The 18,744-nt window shown below is 43.5% G+C and overlaps 1 protein-coding gene across 4 annotated transcripts in view; it reads right to left on the bottom strand.

Moving 5' to 3' along the window:
- Positions 1-18,744, bottom strand: part of HDAC4 (histone deacetylase 4) — a 406,345-nt gene that overhangs the window by 95,098 nt on the left and 292,503 nt on the right. For all 4 annotated transcript variants that reach the window (XM_077448198.1, XM_077448199.1, XM_077448200.1 and 1 more), the window contains 2 exons: positions 2,302-2,482; positions 1,985-2,208 (listed from right to left, as the gene is read on the bottom strand). In XM_077448198.1, the coding sequence (XP_077304324.1) occupies positions 1,985-2,208; positions 2,302-2,482 (405 nt within the window). The remainder of the gene's footprint in view (positions 1-1,984; positions 2,209-2,301; positions 2,483-18,744) is intronic.

Genomic DNA, 18,744 nt, shown 5'->3' with positions numbered 1-18,744 from the left:
AGACGCAACTGCGCTAGCTGCAAAACATCAATTACCAACAAGTGATATCCGAAACTGTTAATGTGCTCATAGTGCTTTTTGTGCAATGAAATCTGTCCATATTATAAAGAAATGTCAATACATTGCAAAAAATAAATTCCACAAAAAAATAAAAAAATAAATCCGTTCATAAATTCATCTGCGGTGAAACCAGTCAACGGGTACACTCACATAGGAACGGGTAAAGAGAAAGGCATCTTACAGCATCACTAAGTCACTTCCGGTTTTGGAGATTCAAGTCTGTGGAACGCAAGGCGTCCCAGAAACATTGCTGTAGAGTTATTCATGATCTCACAGCACTATTGAGTGTTTTTTTTTAGCAATTTCTTACTCAAACTTGGCTTTACAGTTTTACACAATGAGATGCTTTTCTCTTTACCCATTCCTTACCCTTTAAAAAAGGCAGCCTATAAAAGTACATTACTACCTAACAGAAAAAAAAAATCATTACTCTGTCTTGCAGAGCTACAACTGCTGCTGGAATATTCAACATAAAATACCTCCATGTGTGCCAGGTGCCAACTTCTACCCACTGTGGTTCCACTCACAGGCTGCTAGATCATTAGCGTGTCTTTTAAAAAGAAGCAGAGACACACTAGTAATGTAGAAAGGAAATGCAGTCATCCAATATAGCAGTGTACAGTACATCCGCAAAGTATTCACATCTTTGCACCAGTCTGAGGTCCAGAGCGTTCTGGAACATGTTTTTATCAAGGATGTCTCTATACATTGCTGCATTCATATTTCCCTTGATCTCGACTAGTTTCCCAGTTTCTACCGCTGAAAAACATCCCCACAGCATGATGCTGCCATCACCATACTTCATTGTGGATGGTATTGGCCAGGTGATGAGCAGTGCCTGGTTTCCGCCGAAGGTGACCCTTGTGATTCAGACCAAAAAGAGTTCAATCTTTGTTTCATCAGACCAGATCATTTTGTTTCTCATGGTCTGAGAATCCTTCAGGTGCCTTTTGGCAAACTCCAGGTGGGCTCTCATGTGCCTTTTATTGAGGAGTGGCTTCCATCAGGCCGCTCTGACTCTACCATACAGGCCTGATTGGTGGCGTGCTGCAGAGATGGTTGTTCTTCTGAAAGGTTCTCCTCTCTCCACAGAGAAATGCTGGTGGTCTGTGACCATTGGGTTCTTGGTCACCTCCCTAAGGCCCTTCTCCCCCCAATCGCTCAGTTTGGCCAGGCAACCTGCTCTAGGAAGAGTCCTGGTTGTTCCAAACTTCTTCCATTTACCGATGATGTAGGAAACTGCCTATTGGCATCTTCAATGCTGCAGAAAGTTTCTGTACCCTTCCCCAGATCTGTGCCTTGATACAATCCTGTTTTGGAGGTCTACAGACAAAGCCCTTGGACTTCATGGCTTGGTTTGTGCTCTGACATGCACTATTAACTATGGAACATTATATAAACAGGTGTGTGCCTTTCCAAATCATGTTCAATCAACTGAATTTACTACTGGTGGACTCCAATCAAGTTATAGAAACAGCTCAAGGGTCATGAGTGGAAACGGGATGCACCTGAGCTCAATTTTAAGTGCCATGGCAAAGGCTGTGAATAATTATGTACATGTCATTTTTGCATTTTTCATTTTTAATAAATTTACAGAGATTTCAAACAAAACTTCTTTCAACGTCATTCAGGCTGCTGGATCCTATGAAAATCTTCTGTACAATGTGCCCCATCCTCTGAACTACCAGTGCTATGGGGGTTTATAGAGTCAGGTCCCTGGGCTGAACTTACAAGAAGAATTTCCAGAAGGGGACCCAACCCCTCTCCACCTTATCCAATTCCCCTTGCCCCCAGCACACCCACCACCACCACAGCTGTGTGTTATAAAATGTTTGCAATTATGAAATTCCCCATTTTGTAAAACATTGTGAGAAAGAGGAAAGTAAAGAAATCACAAATGTGTACAAGAAAACTTAACACTGACCTTATTGAGATGCATCTGCTGCTGCTGAAACTGCTGTTTGTGCTTCTCAAGGAACTGCTGGTGCTGCTGCTGAATGACCAAGTGTTGCAGGGCATGAGAGTTCTGAGGCAGAGGTGCAGACTGTGTCCGTCCCAATGGGCGGTGCTGACGTAACTTGTGGATTGTAGGAGATACCCGATCAGTGGACACTAAAGACTGGGAGTGAAGAGGGAGTGCTCCCAACCCTGAAGCAAGAATACAGATTTGTCTAAGCTGCTAATGGTCTTTCATTAACAGAACATTCTAAATGCTAAAACATGGAGAGAACTTCAACTCACCTGAAACTAACTGGCTCTGTGCATTGGGCTGCTCTAGCAGGACCATATGCTGCAGAAGCGAATTATGAGAGTTTGCTGCATCAGAACCAAGGTAAGGAGTGAGGTGAGAAGCAGGAAACAAAGATAGTCGCTGCTGGATGGTAGGAAGGGACATGCGTTCAGTCTCTTGACCAGATGCACCCTAAAATAAATAAGATTGGTAATGTAAAATATTTGTGCACTGCATAAAAATAAGTGTGCATCATTTAATGTATAAAATTGTGCATTCACTTGGACAGGCTGCCAATGCACCAGAAGATGTGCCTTTTTTTTCCAGTGAAGCACACCTGAGATTACAGTAACCTAATGGTGTGAAGCGGCCCTAAGTGTTTTGCTGTATGGTTCACCAATCTCAGACTGATTACCAAACAGACATATCAACGACAAAATAAAAACCTAAAATGGAACCATAGGCAGATGTGTGAAAACCATTCAACTCAGAGAAGCAGATGTGTACCATAGTTTACTCTCCTTTCAGAAAAGGCATTTAAGGGGGAACATGATCATCTAGTATAAACATAAAAATACACAAATAGTCCATAAAGGTAACATGTTGCAAACTGGTCAACTTTAATCCCTTGTCCGTTTATAAACGTCCTGGGGTTCAAGGAATTAATACAAGCTCAAAGCTGCTACTGCAGTCGTGAGCGTCACATTGATTTTTCAGCTGGCAATTTATTTTTATGTAAAAGTGATCCGGGCATTTCTAGCAGTGTCTGATCACTCCTATAGGATGCTAAGAAACCACTGATCTCTCCATAAAAAGACCTTGACACCTGTTAGCACCTCCACTCCTGTTACTTGTTATACCAATTTAAATAAATGAAAAAATGTGCCGAAAAAGTAAATCATAAAATAAATTAAAATAATTTTTAAAAATGTAAGTGTGATACTGCTGTCCCATTACACACCTAAATATGTATAATAGGGCATACACATGTATATGAACATAAATTGTGCCACATTTAAGGAATCACCTTGGAATGTCCGAGTGAGAGCAATAACAATATGGGCCCAATTCACTATTAAACCTAAACGGATAATTTGTTAAAGTTTTTAAAGCATTGCCCATCTACAACTTTGGGTACCATACTTGTTTGTGATTTAACAGCTGAACCAATACTAAGGCTTGACATGTTTGGTATCTATTTTGTCAACGCCACCCCGTATTTTATATGCAACGAGACAAACGGTGCACTAAAATGCAAAATGGTGAGTTTTTGTTTTTAATATGGGTTTGATAAACAGTAGGGCAAATATGATGAAAGATTAATTACAGGCATGGTGTATTTTTACATAGTTACAATGGTCCAGATTGGTGGCCAGCTGGATGCATTGTGAACACAAGAGGTTGGCCACTCGGCATTCATTCTGAAAATGCTGCCCATACGCTCTTCTCTACATTAATCGGAGGACACAGCTCTGTTTTAGATAATCACAAAAATAAAAGTGTTCAGGAGTTACAGGCCTCAGCAAGCCACAAGTATAGGTGCTGTGTCCTCCAATGAACACAGAGAAAACATTTTTATTACTTACTTATAAATTCCATACCTTGGAGTACAGTACATAACACAGGCGGGCTATTCATAGACTCCGGGTTAGATTATTGCACCTTCAGATGATTGGAGACTGGCAAATCTTTCCTGGAAAAAACACCTTGGCTTACCCGTAAAAACCTTACCCACTCCAAGAGAGCTTAGTTTTCTAACAAGCAATACAGTGTAACACAGAAACAGAGGGAAGCATTGTCTGTGACCCATAGTGTACTCCAAATATGAAATTTACAGGTAAGTTTAAATTCCACTCATCTTAATGGCACAGTACAGGATACAAGCTGGATATTCATAGAGAAAACAAAAGAGACTATCCTTGTGGTAAGTGATGAAAAGTGATATTAAACTGGACTGCTGCACTTAAATAATAATCCAGGTACAAGATGTGCTATAAACTAATTAATCCATTATATGCGACATGCCCTTTTAAGAACCCATACAAATTACATAAAATTAAAAATATGTAAACTGTGTAATACACACAACAAATACATCTAAAATATTGCACTTTATTAGTATGCATATGGACCTTCATATTAATTTTAAATAAATATACCTGAAACAAAAATCCTAGTTCATCAACAATTCATATAAACATTTTGTGATAAGCGAAGTAAAAGTAAATATGAACAAATAAAATAAAAAAAATCATGAGAAGGTCCCACGCAAAGCCACAAACTTGTCAGTGAAAAAAAAACAGTGCTTGAGATAAAGAAAATGATGCCACTATGTGCTCCACCAAAGCGCTTAGATGAGCTCCTTACTAAAAAAGTTTAATCCTACACAGAGATCAGACAAAAACCTTACTTGCAGAGTCAACCAAAATGCACTGTAGAAATCAGACACAAAATTCCTGGTGATCTTACCAGTCCTTGTTCACTCTCTGTTCCTATCTTCTAACTGCTTTTTCATTGTCACCCCAGATCAACAGCACAGGGTGATGGGAGCAGAATGCAACTTGGCTTTGAGTTGATTCTGGGTTGTTAGCTTCAAAATTACCCTCTCTGTTGGGGGCAAATACATCCCATAAAGCCCCATGCACACACTCAGATCAGGTTTTCTGCTGATTTTTGTCTTCAAATTTACCAAAACCATGTACTGCAAGGGCCTGCCTGATTGCATACAAATTGAAACTCCTAAGGTTTGACCTCATATTATATGGTTTTGGTAAATCTGAAGGAAAAAAAAAAAAATCAGCAGAAAATCTGATAGTGTATATGGGGCTTAAGGGGTTATGTACACCATGGTTATAAATATGTTTGTTTTTAGAGATGCAATCAGGTGGCCCAATGGACATGTTTTGAGCACTTTATGTAGAAATTATATTTTATGTACTGTATATCTGAGTGGTTCATTGTGTACTCTGTTAAGCCCCTGCTACCCGCGTAACAAATTGATGGCTTCCGTTTTCTTTGCAAGTCTTTGCTTGGGGCTGGGTACAGAAGCAATCTCCAAGCACATTTTCTGCATGTGTTAGAGTCCTTGGAAAGGATCAGGAATGGCTCCATACAGGAGAGAAATGCTAGTTCAGAGGAAAGGTTCTGCAGGAAATATCAGTTACCTGATGGATTCAAAGGGTGGTTTCTGCAGGGCAGAGAAAACCAAGTTTGGATCTCAAGGAGGCATATGGAGCTGTAAAAGTGGTATAATCTGAGAAACACCTTGAATAAAAGTGCTTACAAGGGAAGATGAAGCCAAAGGTTTTGGAAAAAGAATGGACAAGGAAGAAACCTGTTCCTAAAGAGTACCTAAAAGAGAAATATTGGTTTGGGGGGTTTTCCATATTCATACTTACCTAGGTGGATGCAGCATTGGTTCGAAGCTGCATCTGTCCCCCGGCACCTCTGCACTGAGAATTGAGCGATGGAACATCGCTATCAGCAGCTCTCCATTCTGCTCCCGCCTGGCTTACTGGATCGCTGAGCTATGGAGGGGCAGGGAGTGGCCATCTCAGGCTCTCAGTGGCTCGCTGGGAGGCTAAGATGGGTGTCAGTCCAGCCACCAGGCGGATCCAGACTCCCCTTGTCAGGATGACTCGGTGCCTTGAGTTATTTCTGTGATGTTACGATAGAACGGACTTCAGTCCACTCTCTGCTGAAAACGGGTCACAGGAGTGCAAAACTAATTGCACTCCTGTGATCATAGGAGAAGCCCAGCCAAACTAGCATTGGCTGGACTTCTCCTTTAAGGCCAAATTCTGGTCAAGTCTTGATTGTAGGAATGCCAGAATGTGAGGCACAGAGAATTCCCTGGGACTGAAGTGCCTGTTCATGCCACGCAAAGAAGGCTTTCCTGGAATTTTTCTGGAAGTGGCAGTTTCTGGCTTTGCACAAAGTAGGAATAAACAGAATCAGAGACCCTACTGACTTAAGACTTGATCTTTGAAACAAAACGTCCCACACTCCGCTTCCTCCCTTTCTGAATATAGATGTCAGATATTACAACCACTAACAAGCAGAAAACAAGACAATACTCGTTTGGTTGCTGAACATGGACTGTTTATTGAAAACACAGGTAATACTCTGGACAATTCCCCCACCTTTGCATTCTGGGCGGGGTAGACTGTCCAATCAGCAGTGAGAGCTGTTGGAGAAATTCGCCCCCACCAATCTCACAGATAATTTACAAACACATACCATAATATCCAAGGCAGACAGACACAATAGAACATTGGAATACAGCCACGCCCCAAACGACCCAGCAAAGAGTACACAACAAAATGAGACAATATACAAAAATATATTATACACATGCATACTATATTATATATATATATATATATATATATATATATATATATATATATATATATATATATATATATATATATATATATATATATACACACACACACACATACACACATATACACACACAACATTCCAGCGTGGCTGTACAGTGAGTCCGGCCGATTAGTACAGATCAGACTGGATTTCTCAGTCACCCTGTGCCCTTATTAGAGACACAGGGTGACTTGGACATAGAAGGTGCATGGGCAGCCGAACCAAGGTTTTCCCAACCTCTCCAAGGAATTCTGGGTTCAAAGCACCCCCCTGACCAAAGTGACTCCATCAAATCTCTCCCCTTTAGGCAGCAGACTAACACAGGAGGAGACCCCAGATGGGTTGACTCAGAAATTAGTCAGTAGTTCCAGTCCCCCTATGCCTGTATTCACACAGTACCCCAAATAAATTGTCCCAAACATAGCATTACTCACACAGTCAACCTCTGCCTCTCTCAGAGAACATACCCTCCACTGTGGAGAGGTGTGGACTGGCCCTTCTCCCTGGAGTCCTTTCAACTGCTGGAGAGAAGACAGGGTGACTGGGATCACTCCATAATACTATTGGTGATCTGGGCAGACTACCCAGCATCCCTGGGGTATACAAGTGGAGACTGAAGTCTCATCCACTTTTGGTAGGTGAAAATCCCTAAGTGCTTGCAAAGCATGGCTGACATCCTCCTGTCTCGGTGCGACACCATTTTCTGGGGTTGTGTCAGTGGAGACCGAAGTCCCATCCACTACCACAGGAATGCTCTCTTCTGTTAGTTGAGGGCAGAAACACTCTGCCTTGTTGTCAGCTCTTCTGCTGGGTGGGTGTCAGTGGAGACCGCAGTCCCACCCACCAATATCAGCTCAAGCTGCAGCTGTGTGCAGAGGCCAGTACCACTCCAGCTGAGGACTCCACATCATCCACTCTGGCTAACTGTTGGGGAGTGACCACCACCTTCTCCCCATGGGTCAATGGAACTGCCGCAGGTGTGGGGCAGAGGCCTTGGACCCTCTGTCCGGCGGCCAACACATCAGCTAGAGGAGTCTCGTGTAACTCCACAAATGCTGCTGCTGGCACTGGGCATAGCTCAGTGATGTCTAGCCCTGATACCCGCTCTTCTGCTGGAGGCTCACCAGGTTGTTCTTCCTCAGCAGAAAAGTCTATCAAATCCCCAATCTCTATAACTGGTGTCTGGGGATAGAGGTTCACCATCTTCTGTACATGGAACCCAGAAGATGCTATCGGTGCTGGGCAGAGATTAGAAGAGCTCTGCCCTATTGTCAGCACTTCAGCTTTGGGGATGGTAATCTGGTCATTTCCCACTGCCGATTCTCTGGCATGCTGCTGGACTGGCACATTTCTCCATCCAACCTCATCTTGTGCAGAAACAGGTTTGTCAAGGTCAGTCAGCACTTGCTGCATCCGCCATAAGACCTTCACGTCCATAGCTGTGGGGGCAGATTGGCACATACTATGCCTTATTGCCGACTCTTCAGCCAAGATTTCAGAGCTGTCGGCTGGTACTTCCTGATAGTCTCAGGCAAAGGGAGCCGAGCCTCGCCGTTGATCAGAGTCTAGAAGCCATCTGTAGGCAATCTCCAGCTCCCATTCCTGAAAGGCCAGAAACTCAATCTTTCAGTGCCCAGTGCACTTCTGAGACGTTCAGTAGCTCTTCTCAATAATCCATGATTTCGTCCAACCGCCACTCCAAATCACTCACAAAGTTGGGGTCCCCTGTCCTCTTCACTTAAAACAGTGCCAGGCCACCGTAGTCAAAGCCTTCTGTTGGGCTGTCATCCGCTAACCAAGGGCATGCTTGGGAAAACATGCCACCGGAGGGCTCTGTAGCTTTCATTCAACCGCATCTCTGCCCAGACCAGCCTGCTTAAATTTAGTAGTCTACTCCTTGTGTGGTTTTTCTTCCAAAAACAGCACCCGCAATCCATGCTGCGACCAGTACCTTTCCTGGCTGGAGGAGAGAATTTTTCCCTGGTTGTGCTGCTCAAGGGCTAGTGTTTCCTTCCAGAGTTTGCAGCGAATAGAATCATACCATCCCAGCAGGACCTGCTCTGATACTGGTGCTGTATCTGCATCTCTCGCAACCTCCTTCCGAATTCCTCTTCCATAGCGGCTGGTATCTGTGCCTCTCCTCTCCTGCTATCTGGACCTTGGATCCAGGCGGAAGTTTGGATGTCCCAGACTGCAGGAAGCATCCCTCTGCCACAAATGTAACGAAATATCCCACACTCTGCTTGAGTGCTTTCGTCATATACCACTTCCTACCAGTCAAAATATAGATAGACATTCTAACCGCTAACAACCAGAAAACAAGACAATACTCATTTGGTTGCTGAATACGGACTGTTTATTGAAAAACACAGGTAACATTCTGGAGGAATTCGCCCCCACCAATCTCACAGCTAATCTACATACACATCCCATAATATCTAAGGCAGACAGATACAATATAAAATACAGCCACATCCCAAATGACACAGCAAAAAGAGTACACAACAAAATTAGACACACACACATATACATACATACATACACACACACACACACACACACACACATATACACAGTAGACCAAAAGTTTTGACACACCTTCTCATTCAAAGAGTTTTCTTTATTTTCACGACTATGAAAATTGTAGCTTCACACTGAAGGCATCAAAACTATGAATTAACACATGTGGAATTATATACTGAACAAAAAAGTGTGAAACAACTGAAAATATGTCTTATATTCTAGGTTCTTCAAAGTAGCCACCTTTTGCTTTTATTACTGCTCCGCACACTCTTGGCATTCTGTTGATGAGCTTCAAGAGGTAGTCACCTGAAATGGCTTTCCAACAGTCTTGAAGGAGTTCCCAGAGATGCTTAGCACTTGTTGGCCCTTTTGCCTTCACTCTGCGGTCCAGCTCACTCCAAACCATCTCGATTGGGTTCAGGTCCGGTGACTGGAGGCCAGGTCATCTGGCGCAGCACCCCATCACTCTCCTTCTTGGTCAAATAGCCCTTACACAGCCTGGAGGTGTGTTTGGGGTCATTGTCCTGTTGAAAAATAAATTATGGTCCAACTAAACGCAAACTGGATGGAACAGCATGCCGCTGCAAGATGCTGTGGTAACCATGCTGGTTCAGTATGCCTTCAATTTTGAATAAATCCCCAACAGTGTCACCAGCAAAGCACCCCCACACCATCACACCTCCTCCTCCATGCTTCACGGTGGGAATCAGGCAAGTAGAGTCCATCCCTTCACCTCTTCTGCGTCGCACAAAGACACGGTGGCTGGAACCAAAGATCTCAAACTTGGACTCATCAGACCAAAGCACAGATTTCCACTGGTCTAATGTCCATTCCTTGTGTTCTTTAGCCCAAACAAGTCTCTTCTGCTTGTTGCCTGTCCTCAGCAGTGGTTTCCTAGCAGCTATTTTACCAAGAAGGCCTGATTCACACAGTCTCCTAGTTGTTCTAGAGATGTGTCTGCTGCTAGACCTCTGTGTGGCATTGACCTGTTCTCTAATCTGAGCTGCTGTTAACCTGCAATTTCTGAGGCTGGTGACTCGGATTAACTTATCGTCCGCAGCAGAGGTGACTGTTGGTCTTCCTTTCCTGGGGCGGTCCTCATTTGAGCCAGTTTCTTTGTAGTGCTTGATGGTTTTTGCCACTGCACTTGGGGACACTAAGGCTGCTTTCACACTGGGGCGGGAGCAGCGTCGGCGGTAAAGCGCCGCTATTTTTAGCGGCGCTTTACCGTCGTTTTAGCGGTGGTGTGCGGGCGCTAGCGGGGTGGTTTTAACCCCCGCTAGCGGCCGAAAAGGGGTTAAACCCGCCTGCAAAGCGCCGCTGCAGCGGCGCTTTGCCGGCGGTATTGCCGCGATGTCCCATTGATTTCAATGGGTAGGAGCGGTATAGGAGCGGTGAATACACCGCTCCTTCACCGCTGCAAAGATGCGGCTAGCAGGACTTTTTTCACCGTCCTGCCAGCGCATCGCTCCAGTGTGAAAGCCCTCCGGCTTTCACACCGAGTTAAAGGGGCCGGTTTTTTTCAGGCGTTACACAGGCGCTATTTTTAGCGCTGTAACGCCTGAATACCGCCCCAGTGTGAAAGCAGCCTTAAAGTTTTCCCAATTGTTTGGACTGACGGACCTTCATTTCTTAATGATGGCCACTCGTTTTTCTTTACTTGGCTGCATTTTTTTCTTGCCATAATACAAATTCTAACAGTCTATTCAGTAGGACTATCAGCTGTGTACTGTATCCACCTCCTGCACAACACAACTGATGGTCCCAACCCCATTTATAAGGCTTGAAATCCCACTTATTAAACCTGACAGGGCACATCTGTGAAGTGAAAACCATTTCAGGTGACTACCTCTTGAAGCTCATCAACAGAATGCCAAGAGCGTGTGAAGCAGTAATCAAAGCAAAAGGTGGCTACTTTGAAGACCCTAGAATATAAGACAGATTTTCAGTTGTTTCACACTTTTTTGTTAAGTATATAATTCCGCATGTGTTAATTCAAAGTTTTGATGCCTTCAGTGAGAATCTACAATTTTCATAGTCATGAAAATAAAGAAAACTCTTTGAATGAGAAGGTGTGTCCAAACTTTTGGTCTGTACTAATTATATATATATATATATATATACATACACACACACACACACACACACACACACACACACAATATTCCAGTGTGGCTGTACAGGGAGTCTGATTAATACAGATCAGACTGGATTTCTCAGTCAATCTGTGCCCCTATTAGAGACACAGGGTGACTTAGACATAGGAGGTGCATGGGGAGCCGAAACAAGGTTTTCCCAACCTCTCCAATGGATTCTGGGTTGCCCGCCCCCCCACCCAAAAGTGACTGTCACAATCTTCAACAGTCATACAAATGAATCAAGCCATCAAGCCACTGTGAAGCAGGATGGATGGAACAGGAGGGCCCGTTTGGAGGAAGCCAGGGATCGTCTCCTAAAAGTTTGTGTATGTCCATGCACCAGGATGTCCTGGGCCAGTTTGGTGCATTCAGAATCACCTTTTTTTTCTCTCTATTTTGCAGAGAAGTCAGGCAGAACTTGCACTTGGGGCAAGGCATATGTGAACTGGAATGGCTCCAAAGGATTATCAGTGCATCCGATTCCAGTGCTTGGTCTTCAATCTTTGGTTTTGGCTACAAGGGGTAACTTGTTGCTAAACTTGGAGGCCAGGATGTCCACATCTGAAATTCCCTATTTCACGCACAGAAGATTAAAGATGTTGTGACAAAAGGGCCCATTCCCCTTAGTTCAGGCATTAGCAGCGGAGTTAATTTGTTTTCCAATTGCCCACTCCCGGGATGTGAAAAGCAAAAAAGGCTGATTAGTGTTTCTCCACCTTTAAGATGATCAGACACCCGGGCACACACCTCAGGAGGAGCCATGTACAAATATGTTAGTACAGTGATCTCCCCCGCTGAGGTATTGGGTTCTGACAGGGTGACAGTTCCCCCCACCAGAACACACTGGTCAGTGCTCACAGTCATTGGCAGAGAGCGCTGATCAAATGCCGATCAGCAGACCTTTTTCGGTCACCCCCCCCTTCGACAGAAGCTGGACAAGCTGCTGTACACATGGGCTGCATGTCAACCAGTTTTTGTTGAACCAGTAGAGAAGGGGGGAGGGTCTACTGATTCACGGCTAGTTTTATTGCACTAGGCTCCGGGATGTTGACATGGTGCTTGGTTTCCTTGGGTGACCATGTTCCCTGCACTGTGAGGGATTGGAGCACTCCTCCCCAGACTGAGTCTGGCATCTAATATAATCCCCCCATGGATGTGGTAGAAATTACATCCCTATTGTCAAGGCTGGATTGGAAATCCAGTATGCTGTGGCATTCCTTGCTTAGCTGGAGAGGCACACAGGGAGATTGAGGTAAAGAGCTGGTTTGTTTCAAACCAACAAGATGTTGTGTTGGAGGTGTCATGAATGGAACTGAATGAGGGGTACAGGCTTAAATGAGGATACCAGAATGAATGAAACTCAGAGAATCTAACGTAGAGATATTTCTTTAATTATAAGATCTAAGCATGGGATCTTAGAGAGAGATTTTGGGTAAATAGAAATAGTATTTACAGCACTTCACTTTTTCTACATTTTGTTAAGTTACAGCCTTATTCCAAAATGGATTCAATTCTTTATTTTCCTTAAAATTCTACAAACAATACCCCATGACGTGAAAAACGTCGTTTGAAATCTTTGTTTATTTAAATTTTTAAAAAATTGCAATATACATAACTATTTACAGCCTTTGCCATGACACTCAAAATTGAGCTCAGGTGCATCCTTGAGATGCTTCTACAACTTGATTGGAGTCCACCTGTGGTAAATTCAGTTGGCTGGACATCATTTGGAAAGCCACACACCTGTCTATAGAAGGTTCCACAGTTAACAAGTGCATGTCAAGAGCACAAACCATGTCATGAAGTCCAAGAAATTGTCTGTAGCTCTCCGGGACAGAATTGTATCGAGGCACAGATCTGGGGAAGGGTACAGAAATATTTCTGCAGTATTTAAAATCCCAATGAGAACAGTGGCCTCCACTATCCCTAAAATGGAAGAAGTTTGGAACCACCAGGACTCTTCCTAAAGCGGGCCGCCTGGCTAAAGTGAGCGATCAGGGGAGAAGGGCCTTAGCCTGGCAGGTGACCAAGAACCCGATGGTCACTCTGGCAGAGCCCCAGCGTTTCTCTGTGGGAAGAGGAGAACAACCATCTCTGCAGCACTCCATCAAACAGACCCGTATGGTAGATTGGATAGATGGAAGCCACTCCTCTAAAAGGCACAGGTCAGCCCGCCTGGAGTTTGCCAAAAGGCCAAGGAGGAAAACAGGCACTGCTCATCACCTGGACAATACCATCTCTACAATGAAGCATGGTGGTGGCAGCATCATGCTGTGGGAATGTTTTTCAGCTGCAAGAACTGGGAGACTAGTCAGGATCGATGGAAAACTGAATGCAGCACAGAGACATCATTGATGATAACCTGCTCCAGAGCACTCTGGACCTCAGACTGGGGTGAAGTTTTATCTTGCAACAGGGCAATGACCCCAAGCACACTGCCAAGATAACAAAGGAGTGGCTACAGGACAACTCTGTGAATGTCCTTGAGTGGCCCAGCCAGAGCCCAGACTTGAATCCGATTGAACATTTCTGGAGAGATCTGAAAATGGCTGTGCACCGACGCTCCCCATTCAACCTGATGGAGCTTGAGAGGCCCTGCAAAGACGAATGGGAGAAACTGCCCACAAGTAGGTGTGCCAAGCTTGTAGCTTCATACTCAAAGACTTTAGGCTGTAATTGGTGCCAAAGATGCTTTAACAAAGTATTGAGCAAAAGCTCTGAATACTTATGTAAATGTGATTTTACATTGTCATTACGGGGTACAGTTTGTAGAATTTTGAGGAAAAAATTAATTTAGTCCATTTTGGAAAAAGGTTGAAACATAACAAAATGTGGAAAAGGTGAAGTGCTGTGAATACTTTCCAGATGCACTGTAGATAAGCAACTCAGATACTGGAGTGGAAACTGTTCTGATGGGACTGAAGGTGCAGGTGTTTCACAAATCCAATAAAGAGACACCTACTCTTTCATTAATTCAAAAAAATATGGAACAAGGGCAAACAGACGCAGGGGGTGGCAAGGGTTCACTGAATACAACCTAATTTAGAATAATCTCTCATATGTTGAGCAGGCTAAGCTACAACAAGGGTCTAGGTGGCAAACCTTCGGTGTGTCTCTTCTGTCCCATATATTTCATAATGGCAAGTTAAAGTCCTTCCCTGAACGTCAAAATCAGTTTAATTTACCTCCCATCATGCTTCTTTCCTACCTTCATCTCAGGCATGCAGTGGGCGCACAAGGAGATGCAGATAGCCGAGTTGTCGTCTACCCCTATTTTTCACCTATTTTCTGAAAACTTATTTTGATGGTTCGGAAATTGATCTCACCATCCACTGTCGCCTTGTGGATAACACATGGGGAACACCCTTGTTATGGAAAGATATCTATCAAGACAGGGGGAGCCCAGGTAGATTTGAACGTATTTGGTCATTATGGTTAGATACGCCAGGACAGAGCACCATGTTTCTGACACAATGTAATGGTTGTAATCAATTTATGAACACACAAGACCTTGGTTAGTATGTATAATAATTTTGATGGCAAAACGATAAACCTGATATGTAAATGTAGATTTTTGAAAGCATAATGTATGTACATGGGACGTTATTTACAAATGTTTAATAAAACCTTTTTTGATTAAAAGTAAATAAATAATGCTAACTATTCTTTTACTCAGAAAGGCAACAACGACTTTGCAGATTCCGTGCAAAGTTTGGAACACAAATCTACTTGTTTAGGGATTTTAGGTACAGGATAGGATGGATTACAGCTTAGAGGTCGACCGATATGGGTTTTTCTCTGGCCGATGCCGATATTTAGAAATCATGGCGGCCGATAGCCGATATGTGATGCCGATTTTTTTTGGGCCGATATGTTAGGCCGATTTTATTTTATTTATTTATTTTTAATCCCCCTTGATCTAACACACCTTTCCCACTGGGGCGTTTTTTAAGGCGCTTTTGGGCTAAAAATAGCGCCTGTAAAGTGCCTGCAAAATGGCTCCCCTGCAGTCTGTGTGAAAGACAGAGTGCTTTCACACTGAGGCGATGCGCTGGCAGGATCTTAAAAAAAAAGTCCTGCAAGCAGCACGTTTGGAGTGGTGTATACCGCTCCTCCACCACTCCTGCCCATTGATATGAATGGGCACCACTGCCGAAGCGCATGCAATGCGATTTGGCAGCGGTGCTTCATGGGCGCATTTAACCTCTTCCTTGGCCGCTAGCTGGGTTATATGTGCCCCACTAGCAGCCAAATAGCACCGCTAAAATGATGGTAAAGAGCCGCTAAAACTTGCGTTTTACCATCAACGTCTGCCCGCTCCAGTGTGAAAGCAGCCTTCATAAGTGATACAGAAAATTTCTTACACTTAAAGCGGAGGTCCACCCTAAAATGGACCTTCCGCTCATCGGATTCCTCCCCCCCTCCGGCGCCACAATTGGCACCTTTCAGGGGGGAGGGGGGTGCAGTTACCTGGATAATCCAGGTAACTGCACCCACTTCCGGGCTAGCTCTCTGCGGAAAGGGGCGTACATTACTCCCCTTTCCGCAAGTGCCCGCCCCCTTCCGCAAGTGCCCCACTGCCTGCTGGGAAACACACAGATCCCAGAGGCAGCGGGGACCGTCCTCATTGCGCAGCGCGGCTCGCGCATGCGCAGTAGGGAACCGGGAAATGAAGCCGAAAGGCTCCATTTCCTGATTCCCATACCCAAGATGGCGGCGGCAGCACTCGAGTGTCGATCTAGAGATCGGCTTCGGGTGCCGACATCGCGGGCGCGCTGGACAGGTAAGTGTCACTATTTTAAAAGTCAGCAGCTGCAGTATTTGTAGCTGCTGGCTTTAAAAAAAAAAAAAAAAAAAAAAAACGCGGAGTCCCGGCGGACTCCCGCTTTAAACATTTATTAAACAAAACAAACCTCCAATCAGTTTCTTTGTATGTATGATCTAGATAAAAAAAAAAAAATATATATATTAAATAAAAACAGGTAGCCAAACTTTTGGACAAAAAAAAAAAATGGGCTAACTTTACTGTTTTTATTTTATTTTTATTTTTTAAATGGTGTATTTTTTTCCCAAAAAAATGCATTTGAAAGACCTCTGTGCAAATGCCGTGTGACATAAAATATTGCAACAACCGCTATTTTATTCCCTAGCATCTCTGCTAAAAAAATATATATAATTTTTGGGGGGTCTAAGTGATTTTCTGGCAGAAAATACAGGATTTTTACTTGTAAGCAACAAGTGTCAGAAAAGATTTAGTCTTTAAATGGTTAAACTGAGAACTTCTACACGCAGAGATGACTTCATTCATTGAAGTGTAAACATTGTATCATTTAGTTATTTTCTTGGCAGTCTGCCCAGAGAGGAGGAAAGTGTTGCTATGACGACTCAGGCAACTCACACTGACTTCTTACAGAAGTCATTTCAAAGTCCCGCTGTAGAATCGGCTTTTTATCAGCAGAATCGGCCGATGCCGATTATTTAAAAAACGGCAAATATCGTCCGATATATCGGTCGACCTCTATTACAGCTTTTTGGTTTTGGCACCCTAAATAGAATCCTTCACACCCATACTGCAGAGAAGCCCAACAACTCCTCATTGGGAGGAGAGTTGGTTCAGGACAGTCTGCAGATCTGACTGTCCTGGTCAATGATGAGGAGGTGGTGTCTTGAATTCTACTGTGAAATCTACCCCTTTGAAATGACCAACAGAACCCACACGTCTGGGACATCTGTGACCCAGAGAATGGCAAACTGTAACAGATGTCCTCCCAATTTTAAGAATGAGGATGCCCCTTTATTGGGAAGATGGTTTTAGGACAGACTTGTTTTTTTGTTCCAGGTTATGCACTGAAAGGAAGGACTGAGTTTTGGCTTTATATATGAAGCCTGAGGTGAGCAACGGGGTACTCTACTTTTTGCATTTGTCAAGTGTCCCACCAAACAGATCCTCCTTCATAGGGCATATGTGTGAGGTGACATTTGCAAGCAGCTTAATCAGTCCAGGCTTTTAGCCATAATATTCTGTGTATATGGATGGAAATGAGAGTCATTCTGGAGATCTGTGTCATGACTTGTTCTGGGGCATCAACACAAAACAGTAAAGCAGAAGGCCGGGTCTGTAAATGCGCTTCCAAATTTCAATCCCGGAAGATAGGATACTGCTGGTTGTTCTTTGTCCTAGTCTAATTAGCTGTGGTCTAGCAAACCAAAATTACATTAATAACAGGTTGTAGAACTGAACCTACAAAGCTAAAGAGAGCGGTTAAGAGTTCCAAAATGTCTGCTAGCATAATCTTTAGAAGTAATATCTTCCGTAGGCACAGTAAAAAGTTTGTTTAAAATTAAAACAGCAGGGTCTACCAAAACAGTCCACTCTTTAGTGAACTAATGTTCCACTGAATAGAGTTTCAGTAATGATTATAGGTCTAAAACAGGCAACTAGGAAACATATCGCCTCTTCACTAATACTTCTGAAAAGCGATCCAAGCAAAGAGCATTTACAACTTTTTGATAAACTTTTAGTATATACAGTTCTACACAATGGGAGTGATTTTGTAATTTTATCTTTGAGAAACCTTGCCACTTTGTCTCATGTATGACCCGACAGAGGATGCTAAAAGGTGCAAGGGAGATCTTAGCCCCATCTGTAACTTTTTTTTGTGGTAAGGAGCAGCTCTTTGCCTCGGGTTCAAACACACTCTGGTTTATTTTCTAAAGCTAGAGAGGCCAAAAGTAGTCAATTTTGCAGAGAAACCAATCAGCTTCTAACCTCAGCTTGTTTAAGCTTTAGAACGAAAACCTGGAAGCTGATCGGTTTCTCTGCAAAATTGTGACTAATTTTGCCCTGTCTAGTTTTAGTAAATAAACCCTACTATCTGTATTTGGAATGACAACATGCTGGTTCTTTTCCAACACACGAGGACTTCTATCTCATCTTAAGATGATCTCATCTTTATCCTTATTGCTCACACTGTTTTATGGACTTTTTTTTTAATCCTGTTTATTCATGGTTATTGTTTTGGAGAATTTTTTCCTTAGTTCACTTGTTTGCATTTGTGAATAAAAAAAAATAAAAAATTTCACTGTGGACTCAGAATTGGTGTGATTGTTTTCACATTATTAAAGATTTGTTTTCATTCTACAGCTACCCAACATGTCAAACTACTGCGAGCAGTATCCTTGGGGTGGTGCGGAAGCGGTGTATACACTGCTCCCACACCACCCCTGAACTATGAAATGAATGGGCAGCACTGCCGAAGCGCCTGCAAAGCAATATTAACCCTTTCTTCGGCTGCTAGCAGGGGTTAAAGTGCCCCGTTAGTGGCCGAAAAGCGCTGCTATAACAGCGGTAAAGCGCCACTTTTTTTTTTCCCTGTTGCAGATTGGTCCAAAAAAGACTTGTACTTG

Source organism: Lithobates pipiens, unplaced genomic scaffold (genome assembly GCF_037356315.1).
Source record: "Lithobates pipiens isolate NorthernLeopardFrog02 unplaced genomic scaffold, aLitPip1_a1.2 Scaffold_22, whole genome shotgun sequence".
Classification (NCBI taxonomy): domain Eukaryota; kingdom Metazoa; phylum Chordata; class Amphibia; order Anura; family Ranidae; genus Lithobates; species Lithobates pipiens.
The sequence above is the reverse complement of the archived record's forward strand: the minus strand, read 5'-3'. Positions and strand labels throughout refer to the sequence as shown.